This window comes from Falco cherrug, chromosome 6, assembly GCF_023634085.1.
Source record: "Falco cherrug isolate bFalChe1 chromosome 6, bFalChe1.pri, whole genome shotgun sequence".
In the NCBI taxonomy this organism is placed as follows: Eukaryota; Metazoa; Chordata; class Aves; order Falconiformes; family Falconidae; genus Falco; species Falco cherrug.
Genome location: NC_073702.1, coordinates 70760219 through 70785266, shown reverse-complemented (window position 1 = coordinate 70785266; position 25048 = coordinate 70760219). Strand labels below are relative to the sequence as shown.

Below are 25048 nucleotides of genomic sequence, written 5' to 3'. Positions count from 1 at the left end.
TAGCGTATTTTCAGGATGAACCCCCGAAACATCAGCTTTGATTGCCACCAGCCTTTCTCTGTAGACATCGTAGATCACCTAGGAAAGGGGACATGGCTCTGAGCCACTTGTACAAGGAGAAGAACCAGCACCTAAGGGCGTGAATCATCTCATTGCAGACAGCTGAGACCTGGGGGCTCCTTTCCGGGAATTTTGCAGTGGGAGCAGTACCCTATGCTCATTTTTCTCAAGGCTCACCCAACTTTTGGATGACTTGTTTTTTTTAAACAAGGTTCAGCAAAAATGAGATATACTTCTATTTATTTTTCTTCCATAGCCTGTTAAATTTTTAGGTGCCTGGATCCACTTTTCACTCAGTGGCTGACTAACAAAACAACACCTAACATAAAAGAGTGATTTTTTTTTTTTTTTTTTTTTGGCTTGCTTTCCCATACATTTTTGTCTAAATATGTAATAAGTACTCCCTTGATTTCTTCCCATCTCCTCCAGACTGCAAGGCAGAGCAATTGCTGATGGAGCTATGTAAGGGTGCCCCAGTGATGTCCATGGATAGAAAAACCCGACTGGAAACCTTGCACACCTGTAAACCTTGAACACACCAGACTGGTGCTTCCCCAACCACTCTCCAGGCAAAGCTGGAGCCACTGAACACAGTGAGAGACCAGAGGCAGAAATCAATACAGACATATTTTTATAATTAAAAAATTGTGCATTTTGACAAACAGCTGGCAGTTATAGCCATCCCTCATTCCACTTAATGCAGAAAATACATGTCTGGAACCCAGACGTCTGATATTTCTAATGCCATATATAATGACCTCCTAAGACTGTGCTTGTACTAACCTCCTACGTTTGGCTACCAGACAAGAGCCCACAGGCAGGTCCACCCTACAGTCGACTCTAGCTGATCCTAGAGAGAACTGGTCCCTCTCTTCCAAGGTATTATTGTCACTGAAAAGTCATCATTGCTATCTTTTGATCGAAAACGCCTCTGAAAGTCAACATGTGAGACATGAATTGATTTGTATTTTTAGAATTAAAAAAGTAAACAAAGAAGAATTTTAACGAGACTTTCTTTTTCAAGATGTCCATGGGGAAATAAGACTATTTCTCTACTAGTAAGCTAAATGGCATCGTGACAGGTTGTCTTGTCCAGGGGCCAACTGGCAGTCTGGCCACAACCCAGTTAAACCTTCACCACCTGGGCAGCACAAGACTGAACACCCAGGCATGGCACTGAGTAACTTACTGGTATAGACAGAGCTCCAGCACCCCAAATACCTCCTTCCTTAGCAGAAAGAAAAGATACTCAGTGAGCTTTGACGTGGAGGGGGAGGCATCACTGAGGGGCTATGTACTATGGGAGATAGAGGACTGAACTCAGCTCCAGGGTCCCTTGCCAGTCCCCATGTGGCTATGAACCCCTCTGTGATGTTCATTTGTTGCTCCAAAGGAGACCTGTGGAGGCAGATGAATTAACTTATCTTCTCTGCATCGACCTAAGCTCTCTGTGGAAACCCCAAGTCTTGAAGCCTCATTGCATCTTCCCAGGCACATCAGAATCTCATTGGATTCTGGTTCACGTCACGTTTGGGAGCAAAGAGATGGGTCCACCAAACAACCTCCTGAAAGAGGCATCCTGCGGGCTCACATGCACACACACAACAACTTATGCACACACATAGCTTACAGACACAGTCAGGTACAGGCACATCAACACAGCTACACAGCTTCCAGCTCAGCCTTGGCTTGCATCTCCTGCTTATCCCCAGGGCCTAGGGTAGTGCTGCGTGGAGACATACATGTTCACTCAGCTGCAGAGCTCTCTGCTTGGGCATGTGGTGGAGAGCTGAGCTGGGCTAGAGTGATGGGTTGAGAGATTGTACCACTCTGACACGGTCAGAAGTGGTGTTGGCACAGGAGGGAGAGCCTAGAGGCACCCACACTTGCTCTAGACCAACTGCCTTGGGTGCCAGACTGCCATGGCTAGACTTCTTGAGTCCCTGCCCTTGCTGGGCTACACTCTGCCCTCCACACCACGTCACATACAGGCAGGTGTACATCTGTGTGCACTGAAAGGCAAGAAAATATAACACCCATCTGACATACTGCCAAGCAGGGAGGGAAACCCACGTGTTTGCTGCAGGTCCAAAGCTCATCGCAGCAATATTTCTCCTTTTAATTTTATAGTCACGCTTTATGCTCATTATATAAAAGTCCCTCTTCTCCTCTTGAAGTTCCTTTCTCTGATGGATGCGTGTTGCTACAGAGGATCCAGGATCTGCTGGTGCTGCTACTGAGGGAATGTCAGCCTGGGGTGATTTCTCTGATATGGGATGTCTTGGGTGTAAGTTACCTCCTTTGCTTTACTGCTTGTGGGGGTAACCACACGGTGTCTTGTGGTCACTGCTGACAACAAGATCAGAAACACATATTGCTCTGGGTATGCCTTCTAGGGCACACAGGTGACTTCTGTCCAGCTGTATTCTCTATATAAATGTGTCCATGGTCTGTCCATAATCTATACCACAGGCAAAATCAAGCTAGAGTACACTGGACTCAACAGAGCAAGTCTTCTTCCTTCTCTCACCATTTCTTGGGGCTGCCTACCACAGTCCCTCACCTGCTAGGAGGGTTCCTTTCCACTAGAAATCAGCTTCCCACCAAAAATAGCCCCTTGGACCTTGTGCTTGGGTCAGCAGAGGCTGAAGATTGATATCCAAGGAGACATCCATGGAGGAGAGTGACTTATTTTCTGATGAGTCGACTCTAGCCTGGGAGGAGGTAAAGGGGAAGGGAAAAGGGATTTTACTTTGCTTTGTGGCTGATCTTTGATGCCCTTCTTTGATTTTTGAGTACAACCAACCACACTGGAGCTTCATCCTCTGAGTTACTGTGGGGGGAAGAGGAGGAGAAAAGACTTTGCAAAGGAGCAGGCTAAGTGCACAGTTGGGTTCAGATGCTCTCCATGCTTCCTCCATGCAGGTCCTGTCTTCTCAACAAGCATCTCTGGGCCATCTCAGTGCCTCACTCTGCTGCTCCACCCTGCCACCAAGACCAGTTGTGGGTTCCCTGTTTGCTCCTGTTCCCTCTGCTCCTTTTTGGCCTCTTTTCACCCAGCCGTCAGGTGGAGAGATCCCTGGTGCTGCCCAGTCCTCTCTCGCTTTCTCCCCCATCCTTCCTTCTCCTTCCCCCCTTCAACACAGCGAGAACCGGCGGGAGTTGATGTTCATCTTGGTGACTCCAATGAGCTTCAGTGGTGTGGAGAGGCTGAAGGAGCTCATGAGTGGGAAGTCACAGAAGAGGTCGGAGAGCTCATCCCTCTCCTCCAGCTCATATGTGGCATCATTGAGCATGCGCTGGTGCAGGTGGCAGGTCTGCTCGATCTTCAGCTTGTTGATGTCGCTGCGAAGACGCATGAGCTGCCTTGCCAGCTGCTGGTCCTGCAGGCGCATTTCTGCCTGAAACACAAGATGGAGGGTGAGGAGGGAAGAAGATATTGGCAGAGGCACAGCAAATTTGCTCATTGTGCTGCTCTCTGCTAAAGACCGCACCAGATCACTGGAAATGTAACTCATCTAGAGATGCTACGCCATTGCAAATAACTGGGAGGGAGACAGGGGAGTTCCAAGCCAGCAATGCATCCCAGTCAAATGCCCACTCAGGACAGTGAATTCTTAGCATTCAGGAAGGCTGTGCCTGCCCAGGTTTTCAGGAGCACCAGGAAAGTGGAATTAAAGCCAGCCATGCCAAGGCTGTTGGCTTGAGTATACGTCAGGGCAGGCTTCCGAGCCTCCAGCTCAACCTTAAGCAAAGCCCAAATTAATTTTGCTCATAAGGGAGCAGCCACAGGGAGAAGAAGCAATTAGAGGTGGAAAGGACCAATTAAAAGAACCCCAGAGAACCGATCCCCAAATACTTGGCCCAGGTTTCCAGCCTGCATAAATTAGAGCTGTTTCACAACAGTCGGGAACATGAGCCTCCACATCCCCCCTGGCTTATCTCACTGATTTGAACTGGCTCTCAGGATGGGACCTCCATGGTTTCCCACAGGAGAGAGAACAACTATCCCGCAGGCTAATGAGCTAAGTGTTTTGGAGATTTTTTTCTCCCCTGGCGCCTAACTTTGGAAGGTGGAAGATTCAGAAGTGATGAAAGAAAAGAGATTTTTTTATTATTATTCCAACTTATAATTAAGCAGAATATTTATTGCCACAGGATATTGGGGGTGGTGAAGGAAGGAGGTGAACACTTGGTGCAAGAATAAACCTTTGTCTGGGGAACAGAAGCAGGCAGAGCTAGAACAGCAGATGCCAAGAAGACAATTCCCACCTCTCACCCCGCATCCTTCTGCACAGAAAAGCAACAAACCACAAAATCTGCAAAAAAAAGAAGGTGGCAGGAGAGAAGCCGAACAGCTCTTGGCAAACTTTGTGGCTTAAATCTCTGTAACTGCTGGAAACAAGGAGGGGGCAAAACTGGAAAATAGTTCTGCATCTATTCTGATGTGATGTCCTCCCTCTTTCCCTGGTGTGGTCTACATTGCAGGACACAAACTGGCACTGGAAGGAACCCCTCAGCACCAAGGCTCCTGATTTTGTTTTGTTTGTGTTTTTTTCCTCCCAGTGGCTCCCTGGGTAAGTCCTGTCCTCACCAACTTCTCAGTGCATGATATGATGCCCTGAGTTCACCTCCAGCTGCACCGTAGAGCTGCCCTGACCCCAAACCCATCCTTTACCTCACTCCTTTAGCTTGCCTCACTGGTTTCTTGGCTCCCTGTGGTTTGAACGAGAAGCTCAGGATCAGACCCAGACTACATCTACAGCAATACATTAAACAGCATATCACAACGAAGTCTTCTTTTCTGCTCAATTGTGAGCAAGGTTCTGGAATCCTTTGAGCTGAGGCCAGGTCTTACAGTCCCAAGTGTTTCCCCACAGGCACTCTCCAGGAGTTAACCCAGAAGGATTAATCCTCAGCAAGCATCTGGGCTACAACCCCTTGTCTGGATTTTAACAGCATGGACATGGTTAGATCATACCAGTTTGCTTCCAGGCCTGAAAATGAGCTGTTTAGTTTACAAGTACAGATGTAGCTCTAGGCGTAGCGGGTAAATGTATTCCTGGTCTGGTGGCTCATACATGAAGCTGCAGAAGGAAAGGGAGGAGGGAAAATTCCCCTTGAGAGGCTCCACAGGTGGCCCTGGTATGCCTACATAAGACCTTTCCAATGTCTCATGCATGGGCTGCTGCAACAAGGACATGAACCAGAACAGCTTCAGGGTTGTTCTAGCTTGTGGCATAATCCCTCCTCCTCCAGGCAATGCCTTCAAAGATGCTGGGACCACCCCTTGCAGCATTGCCAGTCTCACAGCAAGGTGAAGCAGCCACCTTAGGAGGCTGAAGGGCTTGGAGGGAAGCCTGGCTGTGCTCCAGCTGTTTTGTGTGCCTGTCAGGAAACCCTTTGCAATGCTGTGCTCAGAGCCTAAGCTGAGACCTGACATGAGTATAATGAAAGTTAATCCAAGCCAAGCAAGGCTTTTCTCAGTCCTGCACCATGGAGGCATCCTGGAGAACCTTGCCTAGTGCTCTCAGCCAGCGACTGTACTCCAGCTCCCTTGCCTGGAGAGGATCAAGTCACCTTGGTACCAATCTCTGAGTGAATCTCTCTCTCCTAGGAAATCTTTCTCGAATTGTTGGCAGGGTTGTCCCCATTTACCTGCTTCAAAAAACCACTATTTCCTTGCAGACCTTGCAGCCTGTGCCCCCAAGCACAGTAATGCCACTCGACAGGTTGTTCTTCTCCCACCTGAGTTGCAATGAAAACAAATTCATTTTGTTGATATTTTTCCCTGTTTCACAGCAGAAGCTGCAACTTGAAATTTTACCAGGAAGGCAATCGCGGGCATTATTGAACTGACCCTTGGTTGTTCTGTCTTGTCAGTTTATCAAACTACATAATAAATGTCAGCAACTGCTTTCATTGAATGTTTCAAAGAGTGTGGTACTAAAAAAACCACCACAGCCAAAAAGGGTTTAGAAATTAATTATGAGGCCATTGTAGAGAGGGATATGAGTTGGAGATTGCTATTTTTCCCTTGAAGCCAGCTTTCCACATTTTAACTGGTTTTTGCTTTCCCTGTCTTTTGAGGAAGCCTTCTTCATTTCATGCAACGTGGAAGACAAAGCCCTCCAGGGCATGTCCTTCAGGTGCTCAATCTCTAGTCACCCTTTTTTCTCCCCACTGGACCTGGTGACCCTGACATTTTCTGAGCCAGCCACATGGCTCACTGGTCCACCTGTAGGGTGGGGGCAACGTGGCATGGGGCAAACCACCCATCTACAGTGATCACCTAGGCTGTGACACCACCTTGGACACAACCTTTTATGGCTGTGCTCTGGGGCTGAATGGGGAAGCAGGGGTCACCTGCTGGATGTGCGCTACCAGCCAAGGCTTTCCCAGGGGGATAAAGCCCTCTTCTGTCCTCCAGGAAAGCAAGGTAGATAGGTGAGGAACAAAGCCTGGCAATGGCTGACTGAAAGGTGATGTGCACAATTGAGGAGGTGGCACAGGGGATGAGGGCTGTCACTGCTTGTGCCCCTTAGGAACCTGCCTCATCTTTCCGAGGGCTTGGGAGCTCCTTGCATGATGACAGGTCCTGTGGAGGTAGGTCGATGGGGTGACAACTGGGCAGGGAGCAGGGCATGAAAGGCCCCACTGTGGGCAGGAAGGGTGGGCTGCCTTGCAGAACATAGCCTCTCTCTCTTCATGCTCATCACTGGGGTTTGGCTTGAGATGCAAACACCCTCTCATCCCACCATGTACTTGTCCCATTAAATCCTGCTTTGCTCAAAACCACCCAGAATATTAGAGAATTTGGGTCAGAACTCAGAAATCCTCATTCTCTTTCCCTTTCCCAGAGGCTCCTCACAAGTACTAGAAACATTCAATCCACCCCATGCTGAGGACCAAACCATCACTAGAAATGATGAATGACCTCCTTTTATAAGGAGCCCTGTTGGGTCAGCAGAACTCCACAAAGATTTCTGGAGAGAGATAATGGTATTACAGGAGCCAAATCATGCGAAGCCATGGGTTTTCGTTTTACACAGTTTGCCCACAGGGCCAGTCACCACAAAGTAACTTGATGCACCAGTTCATCTGTGTGGGACAACAGCATGATTACAAACACTCTGTGCAATGTCCTGGAGAAACCCACTGGGAGCACCTAACAGAGGCCATGCTTTTTGCTTCCTTCAAGTCTTACATGCCAAATGGAGGAAAAGCCTTAGATATGTCTTGCTTACACAAATCACTTTGCAACATGCTCTGCCTCTTTCTGCACACCCACCTCCAGCATGTAGGTGGAGATGCTGACAGGAGAGCTGTCTGTCATCTGCATGGTTGGAGCATGCTGTTGGGATGGACAGGCTACTGGTTCAAACTTCCCCGGGTGGGAGAGGGAACCCAACTCAGGTCCCTCCTGGCAGAGGAGCTACTGCAACTGCTAGACTGAATCACAAAGCTGGACCATGAGATCTTATGAACCAAGGAAGGATTTTCTGTTTGGATTAAGCATCAGTCTTCCAGGGATATTTAATATGGGGGAGGGAGAGAAAGCTTTGGATGCATCCCTGCCTGTTGTCCAGTCCAGGTGGCTTAGCCCAAATAGCTAGAAGTAGCTGATGGTGTAGCCCAGACTTGTTTTTAAGTTTGCCTTAACCATATGGTCACAGACCAATGTCCTCATTGCTGGTGGTCCATCTTCTCTCTGCATTGCTATGGGGGCATGTATCAGCAGGGAGCACCACATGGCATGGAGATGTGGACCTCCTTGGGACTTCTTCCCAAAAGAGAAATGACCCATGGACAGAGTCCCAGTCTGTGGTCCATGAAGCTCAGGGTGATGGTCTGTAGAGAAGCAACTGCTCCCATGAGGCTAGTCCTTTTTTATTTCCAAAAGATCAAAAGAAAGTTAAATTTAAACCAGTGCTTTCCTAACTGAATGCAGCCACTTGGATTCAAGCATGGAGAAGCACAGGCCAGTTATTAGACTCTTCCCAAACACTTCAGGGAAGTTGGTTAAGTCTATGTTTTTGTTTAAGGCTTCATCTTCAAAGGTGCTCAGATGCCACCTGCCACTCTTAATTTCAGATGTTCACGCCCTTATGGTGCAACCCGCAGCCCCAAATGAGGTATCTCATCTCCTTCTGCAGTGTCTGGGAGTTACACAACACCAAAGTCCAGGATACTTTTGCCAACTGACACATGCAAAGCCTAATGTGGGTCCCAAATCTCACCCTCCTTCAGCCTTGAGTTCAGTCTGTGTTGACTCCGTCAGAATTAATCTTCCTACTGCCTTTCCTGAGTGAGGTAGTTACCTCTGATTTTTGTTAAATTAAGGGGTGCTAAAATGCATTCAGGATTGGGAATGGTGTACCTAGGACAAAGCCCACGGCCAGCGGACAAGCTTGGAAGTTTAGCATCTGAGTGAGGTGAACAGTGGGACACCTCAGTGGGCTTACAGAGAAGGGCACAGAATTTCTCAGCTGCATTACCTCTCTGCTGCACACATAAAGCCACAACCACCCCATGAAACTCCCTCTCCTTCCAAAACAGTGTGGCTGCACCCAAACTGCCCCTTGGGGATGGTCGTGTTCTGTGATAACTCCTAAACTGTGCCCCAGCTCTAGCAATTTAACAGTAGAGATGACCCTGTTCTGGTGCCTGTGCCTGTGTTCTTTCACTACTTTAAATACCAATACAGATAAATCCTTCACGGACCTGCTACATAGCAGAGAACTTCCAACGCAGGCCACTCTCCATCACCATATCTGTGTGTTAGACTCCTCCTCTTCCTCTTCACCTCCCACGACCACAGAACAATCTGCAATGAGGCTCATGGCAACACCGTTTGGTGCCCATCAGTATAAGTTCACTTAAGTACTTGCTCAGCCAATATCAGTATCCCAAATGGAGATAATAACAGTCAATATTTAATAATAAATATCTGACCAACAGGACACAGGTGGTTTACAATTTTCCGGGAGAGAGCATCAGGCATTTGTGTCCCTTCTCAATACCCTTTCCTGCATTCTGGCTCACACACCTCAGATTTCAGTGCCAAACGTAGATGAATTTGAATGGAAAACATGTTTTCCTACTGTGACAAAGTCAGAAGTATCCTAAGATGTCCCAGTTCATAGCTTTGTTCTTTAACCACATTTAAGAGGAAAAGGAATTTGAGGGCTTAATTTTAGAACTTGTAAAACCTGAGAAATTTCAAAACCAAAGAGCAAAGTACAGTCTGACCACTCTGATCCTTGGGTCTGGCTTTACTTTCAGCATCGATGAAAAGCAGCCACACTTGACAGTGCAAAGGCAAATGTGAAGGCAAAGAAAAGGCAGGAGGAGCTGGGGAGGGAAGTGCTCCAGCCCCAGGCAGTTCAGTGCATGCTGAGTGCTGCAATTTGCTCATACACCTACACAGAGCCTCTCAGTGCAAAAACAAGAGCAGGAGTTTTCATGTCAATAAATTAGCTTCTCAGAGCTAGGTTCTCAGCAGGTCCCAGCTGACGTGGCTGGCAGGAGCTCAGTGGGCATATGTCAGTCCTATAAACCACGGCCAGGACTTGATGTGCAGAATCAGGTCCTGGGACAGGTCATGTGGGGTGAAGCAGCAGATGCACAGGAAAGATCTTGGGTTTTTCCTTTGCTTCACTTCTGAATGTGAGGAGCCTGAGCCTGGCTGAAGCTGAACCAGAGCAGACTCTGAAGACACAAATTCCTTGCAGCATTAGATGACGCCTTTTGTGGAAGGGTGATGCTTCAGATTTAATGGGTAACTAATTTTAAAGCTGGGCATTCCTGGGCTATCAATTCATCAGGCAACTAACCCATGACATGTCCTGCTCTGTAGCACCACGGCCAAGGGGAAGTTTGGGCATATACACACTGCTAAATTCACTTTGCTGCCTGTACTGGTTTTGGCTGGAGTAGAGTTAATTCCAGAATTGGGTGGTCCCATACAAATTGCTTGTTGAGAGCAGTCCCCAGCATGTCCAGACTCCTGAAGCTCTGTTTGGCAGGGTACTATCTGGTACAAGCCAAAACCATGCTGGGGCCATGTTGTTGAAATAACCCAGCCTGAACAGGCTGGTAGCTGTGGATGAAGGTTGCACCGTCTGGGTGACGGAGCTGCACTCCCTGCATCATTGCATTTCATTCAGCAAGGACATGGATGGCGTACTCCTTCCCTGGATAGAAATCTCCACATTCACAAGCTTTTGCCCTTTTAATGGACAGTTGAATCCTACATACCCTAAAATGACTTCTCATGAAGGACTGTGTAGTGTTAGGGAGAATTCACCCTGCAGAAGAGGATAGTGTGGAAGAGGCAGATTTCACCCTGGTTATGACTACTGGATCATTTTTGGGTGATCATCAGAAAGCTGCCCGGGATACTCAACACTTGCCTGGGGCAAGGCTGGGTTGTGTGTTGTTCCCAGGTCTGTGGTCTCCTACATTAAATCAGACCAGAGGAATGAATTACCCACTTAGGGTGGCCTTAGCCAAGGTGTGGGGTGCTGGTGTCCCACCTGGCTGCCCCAAGGAGGGTGCTGTCTGAAGGATGCTGCCTTTTCTGGCCTTGGCTACTGCCTTAAATAAATCTGTAAACTCAGACATAACCCTATCCTGCTATGAAGCCTTCCTGACTCCTTTACTATCATAACCTGGGGATAAACAAAGAAAAACACTGGCTGTGTTGGGATGTGTGGCAGCTCATTCCATTTATTTGCAAAGAAACTGGGTTTCACCCTTGAAATGTAATGTGAAATGCATCTTTTTGCTCCAGAATCCTGTGATGCGATGGCCTTGCTGTGTTCTCACTGTGTTGCTGGCAGCTTTTACCCAACAATAGTGCCTCCAACATAGCTATTTAGCAATGTGGTCAGTCAAATACATCTCTTTCTTTTGGAGAAATTGTTCTAAATTACACGAGTCATGTCCAGATCCAGCAAAGACTGGTATAATTAAGAGGCAGGAAAATGGAAAGTGAGGAACAATTACAGTTTGCTTTGCCTTTTTTCTTCTTTAATTTAAACTTTTAGTTTTTGTCAGATGGTGGTTTATATACCACACCCCAGTCTAAATGGTAGATTTGGACTCTGAGGCAATTTATGGTTCTTCCATCATGGGCAGCAACTGAAAGAACAAACCAAATCTTTTAAAACCCAGGGTTCTGAGAAGGAAAATCTTCTTCTTACTGTCTTTGGGCATCTTGAGATTTGGGGGTTATATCAAGTGCACTGTGAATTTAAGATTGCATCACTGATGCAAGTACAGACTCAGATTCCAGTCTCAGATGTCTCTCTCCAGAGTGCTGGGTGATTTGAGGAGATCAGCTCAAAATAGGCCTGGATTCTTCCTAATCGTCCTGGATTCCTGAAAGCACTGTACCTGCCTTCTGAAAGCCATGGTCTTGAGAAACAGCTCAACCACCAGAACTGTGGCATCCAGAGCCACCACTGTAAATAACTTCTCTAGACATCAATCTATCTGGGTGAATACAGCAAGAGCCACAAAATGTTGACTAATAAATATTATCTGAAGCAAAAGTTGCAGAGAATTTCTGAAAATTGCTATTCATTGTTGTGCATGAGATGTTTTCCTCAAAGATTTTCAGTGTTTATCAGAAGCAAAGCATTTGCACAGGAACATTTTCACAATTGCATCTGAACTGCAAATGATGACCCGGACCCCTGGGACCCTGTGCCAAATATTGCTGCTATCAAAACACTTGCAAATGCTGGTGGGACTCACAGGCAGACTTCCAGTTAGGCAACAGAAACAAAGCCATGCAACATACGTGGCCGAGTGTGGGCCAAATAATGAAGATTTTTCATTCTAGTGAGGAGAAAGGAAGGATTACTGGGAATTGTGGTCTTGGTGTCTCCTTGCTCCTACACTTGTTAAGAGCACCAGGGCCCATTCTCCAGCCCTGAGAACAGCTGCCCTGATCCTGTCATGTCCATCCTACTGACCTCCCTGTGGCCTCCAGAAAAGATGTGCTGCATCCACACTTCCTCCTGGGAATTATCCCCAGGCTGTGCTGACTCTTGAGCTGGAGTGGGAACTGCTTGGGTCAGCACTAGTTGGCACACGTCAGATTTGTGCCAAAGACCATGACAGCAACATGTAAAAGATGAATTCCAGCACCCGTGCCCTGGCTCAGCACAAGTGTAGCATTTTTGCCTTGACTTCCTCTCTGTGAGATTACCAGTTCATAACTACCAGAAATAAACATATGTGTAAGATAGGGCCCAAGGCTGGGATGGGAGGGTGACAGAAATATGGAATAGATTCTAATGGAGCAGGAGATGGACCTGTAATGAATAGATGATAGACCTGTAAGAGCTGGATGAGGAGGGGTCTGAGATTAGGTTCTGGCATCACACATACCGGAGAAAAAGTGAATATTAATGTATTACATGGTCAGAATAAGGGGATCCCACAAGAGTTTGAAACAAAAGAAAGCACTTGGTCTCACCATGCACAAACAGTGCGGGGGGAAGCAGGGTACCACAAGATCTTATAAAGAGTTATGAGTTTAAAAAGAAAGAAAAAGAAGAACGGGGAATTAGGGAAACACTTGGAGGTTAGATCCACTAATGGCTGTTAAAAGCAGTGGTCAGCATACAGTGTCCCACTGAGGGAGTTCCTAAACCACCAACAGCCACAAGCTGCAAGGGCAGATCCAGGGGATGGATCTAGTCATGCTTCCTTTCTCTGGGCCTGATGAAGCATCCCCTTGTGATGCTCATCAGAGAAGTGTCATTACACCATCAGTGCATATCACATAATACACGTATTCATGGTATGTTCATACCTGCTGAATTCATCTGAGTGTTGAGATATCATTAGAGAAGCAGGGAAGGGGGCAAATTGCTAACAAGTCCTAACCAGCACAAGCAACCATACTTCCTCAGCCTGCTGGATCCCAGCAGGGATGCTGAGACTGGCCCAGCTCCTTCTCTGAGGTTATAGATGCCCTGGCATTCATCTTTTTCCTTACCTGGACTGCTCCTGCCCCTGCCAGCCACAGAAAATGCAATGATTGATTGTTGCCTTTTCATCTGAGGCTGAAGGCAGGTAGGAACAAGGAGTCACTTGTTTCCTCATTCTTTTTTTTTGTTTGTTTGTTTGTTTTCCCCTTGAAAATGTGTGCTATCTAGCAGGGACAGGAAACCACTTACCAATTCCTTCCTAAGCCACGTCAAAGCTTCATCGATGCTCTCGAAGCCACCTATTCTTCCTGATGTAAGAGTCACTTTGTCCTGGGCAGGGCTGCCATTAAGATGCAGCTGCACCTTCCTCAAGGGGACAGTCTCACCCGTGACCTTTTTGGCCTCAGTTGCCTCCTCCTCCTCCTCTCCTGCTGGCTGGGGGCTCTTCCATGCCTGCTCCTCTAACTTTGCCTTCCACTCCAAGTAGGAAGGGCGCCTGGTCTCCAGTCTCAGCTTCTCTGTCAATGCCTTGAGGGTCCTCAGGTGGTCATCAGGAGGAGCAGCACCTCCAGAGCCAGCATCCATGCTGTCCAGTGCCTCTTCTATTTGGATTTTTGGTAGAGACATCCTCTCTGGGAGTCAAAAGGCATAGAGGTGGGCTGCAAAGGACCAGGGATGGGGATGGGAAACCCTCAAGGTCTGACCAGGTATCACGGCGTTCCAAAACACAGTGCCTTAGAGGACAGCCGAGGTGGTAGTGGCTCCCACTCAAGCACCACACCAGCCTTGGATGAACACCTAGAAGAAAAGCATAGGGTTGGTTTCCAGTTTGAGAAGGAAAAGGGAGCAAGAAAAGAGAGGTAGCTCTTGCTGTAGTGGAGAGAGAGAGGGCTCTGGAAGAGGCACGATGCCAAGGTGCTCCTGGGGAGTGTTACTTCACCTCAGCTATGTGGCTGCTTTTGGGGCAGGAACAGACAGGCTCTAGTTTTTAGGGAAGCTCTGGTTACCTACATCTTCCGTCTTAAGGGGCCATGAAAGGGTTGCCAAAGAGGCCAGGAGACATTCACAGACCCCCCAGCTCTGTCTCACACAACCCAATGTCCTCTCCAGACAGCAATGGCTGTTTCTGGCTGTTGGACTGTCTGTGTGTGCCGTTTTGCTATTTCCTGGCTGGCAAACCTACAGCTTTTCTCTTGGACAAAACAGAGGCAGGTGAAGTAAGACAACCCAAACTTCTCCCAAGATGTTGAGTCAAAAGAAGACCTGGAAAAAGTGACCTTCTTTTGTGTGACAGCAGCTGGGGTGATGGCATGGTTTGGGTTCAGATGCCTGTGCTCGGCGAGGCTTGCACTTGTGGTTTCCATCACTGGCCATGTCCAGTCTTCCCACTGGGAATGGTCCCAATGGTCCCCTTGAAAACACCTTGGTGGAGGCCTAGCATAGAGGAGTCAGGACCTTCCTCCCCGCTTCTCCTCCTGCCAGCATGTGTGGACTCAGGAAAGCTGTGCCCAAAGCTGATCTATCAAACCAAAGGACTTGGAGGGACAGAGGACTCAAACTACTCTGCAAGAGTTAAGCTCAGGCAGCTTCTGCATTCATTAGATGGTAGGATCAGATAAGAATCAGATAAGACACTTACTCAAGGTCCTATTTTCATCCATGGCTGAGCTAGGAATAGATCCAGAGTTCTCATCTACACATCAAACACAAAACAAAATACTTTTTTGCCTGCCTGGTAACATGCTCAGAAAGACCGGCCAGGAGTTACACAGCTTTCAAGCTGGATGCACTAAACCACAGCAATATGAGTTACTCAGCCATTCTTTTCCCTGCTATTTGTGCCCACAAAGACGTGTGTAACTCTGAAACCCAGACCATAATTACGTCTCTCAAACCTTTTCAGAAAGAAGATTCAATTTAAAATAAACACCAACAGAGAGCAAGATTTATCCCACAAATGTGCGCAGGCACATGAGCTGAACAAGGAGTTGATAATATACACACAGACAGTCTGAGGGTGGAGAATTAGTCATGTTGTGGTCTTGTTCCTGCTCCTACTTATGTTAATGAGAATTTTACAGTGAGCGGAAGCAAACACAGATACTATATCAGGTTGAAGCCAGCGGCTTTCATGCCTGAAGCACCAATAATTTTCCTCCTTCTCCTGAAAAATAGGCTGTACGGAGGGGAAGCAGAGGGCTGTCCTGTTGAAGAGTCAGGTCCTGTACCAACTCTTGCACGGATGCTCTGCAGAGCTGAGGGCATATCGATGAATTTCACTTGCCTCCAGCTCCAGCCTACCAAAATCAATAAAAGAAAACACCCAATGACTTGAAAGACCTCATCTCTGAGCAATTTTTCTGTCCTTTGAGATGGAGATTGCTAGGGGTGGCCAAAACCAGCAGCCCAATAGTCTGCTGCAGCTCCACACTGGGCTAGTAGATTTGGGAACCCCCTAGCAAAGATAGTATTTTTGTTGTAAGCTTGACTTTTTCAGCTGCCGCAGCTACAAAGCAAAGCCCCTACAAACTCTTTTGTCTTGTGTCTTCAGCATGTATAAAGTCCTCAGGGTGGAAAAAGCCCTTGGTATTTGAGCCCTAAGTAAAGCTTAACGTTTACAGCATTGGACCACAAAAACGGGACAGCAGTTTGGAGCATCCCCTCTGTCATGACCCTGCTGCCATCTCCCCCTCCCCATCACCAGCCCCTTTGGGGAGGGATTTGATTTTTCTACCCTAAAAACTGCATCGATCCAGCCCATCCTTCACCCCTTCCCTGATGCAATGCAAAACTTTTCATTCACCGTGTAGGGACACCCCCTAAATAGGGGCATCTGTTCCCCAGCCTGTCCAAACTCAAAAATGACAGAAAGAAGCCAACTCTAATTTCCTATCAATATCTTGGACTCAGGTCAAAGACCTGCTGTAGAAAAAGAGATCTGAGAGTGGTAAGCATGTGAAAAATGTCCGTGTATGAGGCTGTAATACAAACCTGTTTGCTGCCTGAGAGCTACCAAGAACAAACCTGGCCTCTGGCTCAAATGAATAGACTCCCAGTCTCTCTGCTCCAGGCTCAGTTTCCCCCTGGCTGGCTGGTGCAATGGAATTTAAATGATTAATTCTTGATTTGTCTTTGTTATCACGATTGCCAGGCTCAGAGCATTCAAGCCTAATTAGGGATAACAGGGGTTCGGCACAAAAGTGGGGTGAGGGTCTGCTCCCACCTCACTAAGACCCTTTGCTCAGGGTTTTCCTCCTTCCCTTGCATGAATCCTAGGAATCTTGAAGGCACAGGTCACAGCAGGTCACTGAGACAACAAAACCATCTTTAATTTCTTTATTGGGTTAGATTTCCATTGAAGAAGTCAACTTAACCCACCTGCCCTGCCAGCTGTCATCAAAGGGATTATCAGAAGCACACATCCAGGATGGAGAAATAACAGGACTGTGAGACTGGATTGCGTGTGAAGTCCTACCACGCCAAGACTCTGTGGAGCTGGCATGCCCTGAGGTTTGACTTTCGCATGGTTACAGGTCAGTAATGCAAATCTTGCTCTCTTCTACACCAGACACACTTTGTGAAGATCATGGGGTGTCCTATGCTCTAAGAAACCAGGTCCATCGGCACAACCTGGCACCACAAATTCCCGTGGCAGCCATTCCTCCAACCCTGAAGCAGATGCAAAAGGCCTGTCCCCATCACAGACCCTCAGACATCCCTGTGCATGCATTAGAGCAGGGGATCAGGAGGGCCATAAGAACATCCCCTAACAAACAGGTGTGATGGGGTAAGGAGGCAAGGGAAGGTGTACAGGGGTGTGAGAAAAGCCTGGTGTTATGATTCACCATATAAATAAATAACAATAAATTCAGATGCTGCTCACAGTCAAAAGGGAGATTTCACAATATGATGTTAGGCACAGCCTTTTACCCTGTGAGAGTTTTGCATGCCTGAGAAGTTTTATACATCTGTACCTTCTCCATCAGCTCTCTGTGCCCTGGTCAGCTTTGAACATAAGGCATGCACAAAGAAGCATCGTTTGGTGTGTGCTGGTCCAGGGCAAGCACAGGTACAGCCTGTTAAATTCAGGGCTGTAAATAAAGGCACACATTGCTTTGAAAGGTCACATGCTGGGGAGCAAGAGGTCTAGGAGAAGAAAGGAAAAAAAGAAGGCAGAAACACTCAGAATGGAAATGGGAGGGAAATGGCAGATTAAATAAAACAACCAGTCAAGGCAGAGGTGTGGGGACCAAATTATTCTTCTCCCTTCGCTATTCCTGGTGGACTTCAGCTTACTGTAATATCATTTTTTATTGTAGAGGAGCAGCACTGATTGTAAGAGTCTATATTACCCTGCTTGTCTAGTCTCTAAGAAAAAAAGCCTCGGTATGAAAAAAAGCCCAGGCTGAGAGAAGCCTTTTTGCAGGATGAAGGTGTGCCCACATAGCCAATGGATGACACTTCTGGCATGGGGTAAACAGGAAAGAGGTAATGCTTCAGCCTGATAATGACCTTCAAAAATCACTTCAGCCCCTTCTATGCCTCAGTTTCCCTCTCACTGAGTAGGCAGGTCATGCAGCTGGCCTTCAGGAAAAAACTCTGAAGATCTTCAGAGATGTACAGAATTTGCTTGTGGGATCTTCAGGTCTCTCCATCTCACCTGGGTGCCCATGTTCTCACTATAATCAATGCAGGGACACCCTCTATGATCCATGGAGGTCAGGGTATGGTTCCCCTCACCATTTGCAGGTGCTTGCTCCAAGGGTTTGCATAGTTGTCACTCTGTGGGCCTTGCAGACACCCCTTGATCCTACAAAATAAAAGCCTAGAGCAAATTGCCCCTGCTAACATCATCATTGAGCTCTGCAGGTCTCCATGGGTGAGGAGGACCCTGAGCCTGAAACAGTGGGCTGAAGAACTACTGAAGTGGAGTGAGAGGTGGGTGCAGAGCATGCACACCCCGTGCAGGGAGAGCTGTGTTTGCTTGCCTTCTCTGCACAGCAAAGTGACAGGGATGGGGGTTGTGGGGTGTGTGTGTGGGATGGCTGACCCCCCTGGAGGTCTGCAGCAGGTTGGCAGGTTGGCAGCCGGGCAGTGAGGAGGAGATGCCTGTGCAAGGGGGTTGCCATAGCAATGGAGTAAGGGAGGACTCTGGCTGCTGCAGGGTGGTGGATGGAGGCTCCCAAGCAAGCATCCTCCGGGGAGTGAGGATGCTGAGGCCCCAGACAGCAGGTGAGGGAATGAGAGACCCATTTGGATCAACACTGCAGCTCCCTGGAGCTGGTGGCTCCCTTTCAGGGAGGCTGTCTGTGAACCGCCCCTTTCCCTATGCCAAAATGACCTCGCTCAGCAGAGGAGCTGCTGTGCTGGGTGGGCTTTGGTGAGCTCTGGCTCTTCATCGCCCTGGAGTCCCCCGACACAGCCCCCCAGGAAGCACAGCTGCAGCATGTGGCTCTGCACAAGGCTCCTACAGAAATGGAGAGCAAATTGCTCCCCTGGCCATCCCACTGCGTCAGAGAAGAGCTGATCTCCCTGGGTTATATTATCCAGCATTTGGCCACCTAATCCCTTTCTGCAGCACCTGAAATCTGCTCCTGCAGAAAATTGATCTGGTTCCCAAAGCCTTTCTTGCCTGTCCCAAAGTGACTTTCAGCCTCCCCCCCCCTAAAAAGAGAAGACTCCAGCAGCCTGGGGACCTGCATAATCCTGAAGCCAGGACTTGCTCCAGGGCAAAGGCTCCTGATGAAATCAGTGCTGTCGGGATCAGGTGCTGCCTGCCTGCTCAGAATGGTCAGGGCAGGATGGAAGGGGGTCTGCCCATGAAAGGCAGGAGGGGTCATGGCAGAGCCCTCAGCACCCACTGGACATAGTGCTCATGGAGACCTCCTGGCCTCACTCTATGGGGCTATGAGCTTGTCCCTTCTCTCAGGGGCAAGATGATGACACTGAAGCAACCAAACTGATCATCACAAGCATGGGCCGGGTTCGTGTCTGGTGACTCTATCCTCAGACCTCCTTGCAGGGTTGCCCATGTTGGCTGTGTCCCTTCACACACACATGGACCTGACTTTCAGCCTAATACATGACAAAAGCCCAGGGAGGAGACCAAGTTTCTGTCCCCAGTTTGATCCAGAATTCAATGTCCTTGCAGGGATTTGGAGAGGTGGTCACAGAGCCGCCCCACACAGTGGGCTGACATAGGGGTACAGCACCCAGCTCAATGGGATCCTGAGTGCACCTGGATATTCCTGCCTGTTCACTCCCATGAACAAACCCCCAGAAGACCTCCCAGACAACTTGGATGCTAAGGTCAGCAGCAGGGAAGCAGCCGTTCCTGCTGCTTCAGCCCTTCGGATGTTATGGCATTCACAGATCCACGGGGGAAAAAGGGAAGAAATTGGGTTTTCCATTCAGGTGTGACCTGGAGCAGGGTGAGGGTTTGCCCTGGCACATCATTCTGCCCAAATGACCGCCAGAAAGACCCCTAAATACAGCAATGAAGGGAGGAGGGGAGAGGAGTGGTGGGCTGCAGAAAACTCACCAGCCTGACCAGGAGCAGAGCAGAAGTGCAGAGATAAGAGGGGACCAGTTTGCACTCCCTGCCCTGAGGTACTTCTCCCTGGCTGATCTCCAGCATCACTAGCAGAGTCAAAACCTGTTTCGATAAATACATCTGTACCTTCCTGCCTAACTACATCTTATCCCTCCTGCATCCCCTGCACAAAATAAAGCAGGATCCTTGCAAGGAAGCAGGATTGAGATTGCTGCCTGCTTCAGATAGACCCTAGCAGCTCCATTTTCAGACCAGCTCCACTCCCTCATGTGGAAATCCTGCATGACAACAGGCATTGCCAGATATTTGGCATTCCCACAAACCAGTCTTCCAGTGAGTGGGAACTATTTGCAAACTGGGAAGCTGGATGGGGTCAGTGCTCTCAGCCCATCAGCCAAACCCAAGTGTGAATACAAGATCTTAGAGGGAAAGGGACTAAGCAGCAGCAAAGGCAAGTTTACATGCTCTTGGAGAAGAAACCCCGTCCACCCAAGTCATCTTTTGGTAAGGTCTGTTAAGGTGAAGGGAACCACTCCATGCACTGACCCAGGGTCCTAGCAGGTTTTGGGACCTAGTCTTGGAGGTGGCATACCTAACATGACCCCAGAGATGTCCCCAAAGGAGCTGTGGCTTGGCAGAGCCAGTTCTTTCCCTTATTTTCCCTTCTGCCACCCGAAGTGCAGCCGCTTCTCAGCAAGGAAAGAGGAAAGGAGCAGGCAGGGACCTCTGTGCCTGTAAAACTGGGGTAATGTGAAGGGCTGGGACTCCTTGGGAACGAGCCCGGTAAGACTGAGAAATGCTCTCTTCCCAGGAGACTAGCACAGGGAGTTATTTTTCCCTAAATGCAGCATGGAAGGCAGAAGGGTGTATATTCAGAAAAAACCCTCTTTCTGGCTTCATTCTGCCCAGCGCTGAGCTCACGCCCTGCAAAGACAAGTGCCAGGGCCAGCTCCCATTTGAGAGCCTGAGGCTCCAGGTTGAAGTCGTCAGAGGCGCAAGGTCAGCCCCCCCCCCCCCCCCCCCCCCCCCCCCCCCCCCCCGGTGATCCCCTAATCCCTTTTATATGCTCCCTGTCCCATCCTAATACTCGCCTTGGCGGCTGCCTGAGCAATAATCATACAGCCTCTGTATTCAGACCTGCCTTCTCCCAATGCTGAGCTGCACTTGGTTATTTAATATTATTTAAGGCGAGCTGGTTGCAAACAGACCCCCAGTCCCTTTCCCCAGAAAAGCTACATGAAGGCTGCTTTTTTTTTTTTTCTCCCCCCTTTTTTTTTTCTCTCCTGCAGTGTCTCTGCTACATTTTGTGAACACCTAATGGCTGCAGAGCTGTTGCAAGCCCAGAGCCCAGGAGAAGTCAGATCCCTCCCATTCTGCTCGATTTTTATGTTGTACAGATCCCCCCATGAAGAGGTACCACTGCATCCAAAAGCAGAGGAGACCTGAGATGCAAACAGCAACAGCCCCAGTATGCTGAAAGGATGGCTGGCAGAGGGAAAACCCACAGCAGCCAGAACAGGCTTGTTCCCGCTGGAAAGTGGGGAGCCCGGAGGGTACAGGGGACGAGCAGACAAAGCCAAAGGAATCAGCTGGACACAGCTCCTCACTGGAAAGAAGGTCCTTGGCTTTCATCCATTTTCCCCCCTGTCCTCTGAGGTCACTGATGTAAAAAAGCCCAGGAGGGCAGAGCAGTACCGAATATTACAAGGAGCATCACAGGCAAATAGGGAGGGGTCTCCTTAGCCTGGCGCTGGTGCCCGTTGCGGGTGAGGTGTCAGTCTGCGGGGACTGGCGAGGGTGCAGGCTGTATGATGCAGGCACTGTGGGTGCAGCAGTGTGCACCACACCGGGGCACGCTGGCTGGGTTTGCACAAATACTTACGCTGGGAGGGTATGTGGGCTGACAGTATTATTTTAGCAATTAGCCCCAAGCTGTTACAAAGGGCTCTGAAAGAAGTTTTGGGTGTTTTATTATTTTTTTCCCCTCTCAGTGTTGATGTGAGCTGCAAGGGCCAGATCTGAGCAGGTAGGAACCTGCTCTTGCTCAGCACACGGTGCCTGCTTCAAAAATCAAAGGTAGCTACGCCCTGCGAGGCCACCACGCTTCATCCCATTATATCTGCACTGCACAAATCCACAAACGTTTCCAAGGCTCTTGCAAATCCCGGGGAGGGGGCAGAAGAAGCAACAGGTGATCATCCCAAAAGCTGGTCAAACTCTTCCCTGTTACACCTCATCCAGCACAGAAAAATCCCCCTGAAGGTGGTGAGTACCCCTATGCTGCTCCCAGCTCAGAACAAAATCCACAAGCCTCATCGTTAAGGACTCCTCAGCCCCTGCCCTGATTTCCAGCCTGCCTCCATCAACGGGGAGCCCACTGTGCCAGCCATCTCCAGGGGATTTCGGCAAGATGGGAGATTGTGGCTGGTGGGGGGGACACAATGCAAACCCCCAGCCCCACCGCATCATAGCTGGTCTGCCAGACCACAGTGCTGAACTTCATGGGGTCCCCATCACCCCCACCCTGATGCTCCCCAGGGACCTGGTCCTTGCTGCTACCCCTTTCCACAGGGCTGGAAAAGCCGGGGGTCCCCTCTTAGCACCAGGCATCTCTCAGACAGCTCCTGTCCTGGGTGCAGCAGGGTGTCCCTAGGGTGACTGTGCCCCCCAGCCCCAGCATGGCCAAGCCAATGCGAGCAACAAACTTACCGGGGACGGAGTCAGAGGGAAGATGGCACAGACATCTTGGCTCCTGCTTTCAGTCTCGGGTCTCCAACTTGGTATTTGTAGAGCCGTGTCACCAGCGCCTTCAGGAGACTGTCTCATCCTCCTCCCTGTCTCGCTTCAGAAATCTCTGTGTGTGTGTTTTTTTTATTTAAGGGACTTTTTTTTTTTCTGTTCTTTCTTTTTTTTTTTTTTTTCCAGCGGTTGCGTCAGGCCTGTTGCCTGGAGACAGGCGAGCTATTCCAGTTTGAGCTTTTCAGTCCAGATTTCCTCTCTCTCTTTCATTCATACCATCAAGCCCTGAACCTACCTCCCACCAAGCAATAACCCTGGAGAGCCCTGGCAGGGAGGGGCTGCGCGGCCAGGGTCCTAAACACCCTCGGCCCCCAGCCGCCGGAGGAGGGGGCGCGATGCCCACCGCATGAGCAACAGGGATGAAGGGGTGCTGTGGCGTACCAGGCACGGACTTTGCAAGGAGTGTGAAGCAAAAACATTTATTGTTAGCTAATTACAGCTTTTATAAGTTCATACCCTGTATGGGCACTGCTAAAAGCTTTACTGTCGGTCAAACTCTACTGTCCGCACGCCCAGCCGCTCTTCACTATAGGCGACTCTGCTGTTCGCTCTGTTTCCTTATCTTCTAGAGGTGAGAGCTCATTCCTCCTTTGTTTCTGTCTCATCCGGGTTTCTTCTCATACTCCCTCAAAGTTATTTACCTCTTTGCTGCACGATCATTGCTGCACATCGTCAAAGCAAGGCCACAGCTGCACATTATCAATGTCAAAACAACACACTGCCTCCGTTCCCTACAATTCCCCCTTTTTGTTTTTTTCAAAAGGTTGCTTTAACATGTTATGGACTGCTCATTCCCCTTTTTTTTCTTTTTTTTTTTTTTAATTTCATCACTTAATTACCGATTTTAGCCTTATTTTAAGTGTATATTTGTACATTTCAATCAGGTTCACAAAATGTAAAACTTTTGTTATCAGTGCATTCCATACAGAGGTCAACATATAGGTTTATGATTACTTATAAGAACATGTAATAAGCTATGGAAATGTTATGAAAATATTTTAACAGAAACTTCTAATCAAATAAATGAGCATGAAAAATTGTGCTTAACTTGTAAATTCTATATATAAGCTGCTACAAAACATTTTCTATCCTAAGAAAAAGAGAAAATCCACTTAAAAACTCTTGAAATCTTAGAATTGGGCAAGTGTTTCACTGTGTCTCCATTCTAAAGCTTGGAAGTGGAAATGGTGTAGAACAAAGTTTTACTTTAAATAATTTTTCAACTGTTATTGCTGCTTTTCAAAGAACCTGAAAGCATACAGTGAAAACTTAGAACTAAACAAATAGCTGAACGGTTACTGGACTTAAATGCAGGAGTTAACTACAAAAGCTTCTCAAAATGTTCTGGTTGCTTTGTGGTTTGTTTGTGGGGTTTTTTGGTGTTGTGTTTTTTTTTTTTTATGCACATAGAGAACTATACCCAAACAGAGAAATAAAAAAGTTGAGCACACCATTATAATGTATGAACAAAATTCAGAATATCACTTTATCTCAAATCGCTTGGAATTAGATTAGGTTGCAGTTGTCATCCTAACAACTAGTTTCCACATTTTACCCCTTAACTGAAAAACACACATGGTAAAAAAGCTATTTCTAGAAACAGAAGGGTAAGTGAAAAAAAAAAATTTCTATGTTCACAATTGTTTTTCTAAGTCTTATTAAATCACTTTTTTTTTTTTTAATGCAACCAGAGATACTTTATTGTACAGAGAAGCTCCTATTTATATCTCTGAATATCTCTGAGCCCGGATACAAATTCCAGCTGTATGTACCACCAGGATCAGGGCAGAAAACATTCATGCAGTTACATAGCTATATATCACTACAAGCACCTCTTTGCTACTAGATAACCATGTTTATGTTTCTTACTCTCCTTCACAATACCCAGCTGTTCTCTTATCTCCTGCCAGGTTAGACATTCTCCATACTCCTCTCATACATCTCTCTTCAGACATTCTCTATCCTCTTCTTTTTTGCTTGCTAATTGTGACAATGCAAAGGCCATGTGTAGCTGGGTGGCCATGATCTGACTTATGCTATGATCAACTAAATGCTGAATACAGGAAAAAAGGCATGGGAGACATAAGGCAAACATCAATAAGGTGGTTAAAGCAATTATAATAAATCCTGTAATACTTTTGACCCACGGCCCAAAGTTTCCCACCTATGAGACCAAAGGCATCCTGCCCCTGGCTCTGCTGCAGATCTTTGTTTAAGGCTTTTAAATTCTGTATGCTTTTGTGAATTGATTAGATTCATGCAACACATCCCATCCAAGTCTTCACACCCATATCCCTGTGCTAACAATAAGAAATCATTAGCAGCTCGGTTTTGTAGCAACACATGATGGACAGAGTCAACATTCGCTAGTAAGCCAGAAAGAGCAGCGCTTGCAGCATTACTTTCTTTAGGAAGCCAGCAACCTAATTTATTAAGCAAGTTATGAACATGTGCTGTTCTTATAGAAGGGATTAGAGAAGCAAAAACGTGCTTCGCTGCACTCTAGAACTCAACCTGAGAGTTACAGTCTGCTGTGAGGTCTGTGCTGCACTGTTTCCATACTCTAACAGCCGAGTCGTTGGGGTGGAAGAAAGAAAGATTACCAGATGTACCAGGCACCCCCCGCCCCGCCCTGCCCAGAATTCCCATCCCGGCCTTGTCCCCACAAATCCAGAAGGTATTGTTCAGA

At 47.9% G+C, this 25048-nt stretch overlaps 1 protein-coding gene across 1 annotated transcript; it reads right to left on the bottom strand.

Annotated features, from left to right (window-relative positions):
* Positions 1–674: 674 nt before the first annotated feature.
* Positions 675–22403, bottom strand: FAM167A (family with sequence similarity 167 member A). The gene is made up of 3 exons (XM_005443506.3): positions 22270–22403; positions 13257–13805; positions 675–3461 (listed from the first exon to the last, which is right to left on the bottom strand). The coding sequence occupies exons 2-3, from the start codon at positions 13632–13634 to the stop codon at positions 3198–3200; spliced, it is 642 nt and encodes a 213-aa protein (XP_005443563.1). The 5' UTR covers positions 13635–13805; positions 22270–22403; the 3' UTR covers positions 675–3197.
* Positions 22404–25048: the final 2645 nt, after the last annotated feature.

What these genes read in the sequence shown, in the direction of transcription:
- FAM167A (XM_005443506.3), bottom strand. Translation starts at nt 13,634, where the DNA reads ATGTCTCTACCAAAAATCCAAATAGAAGAGGCACTGGACAGCATGGAT. An exon ending in CGTGGCTTAGGAAGGAATTG is followed by an intron (nt 3,462 to 13,256) that starts GTAAGTGGTTTC and finishes CTTGTGTTTCAG; the next exon opens with GCAGAAATGCGCCTGCAGGA.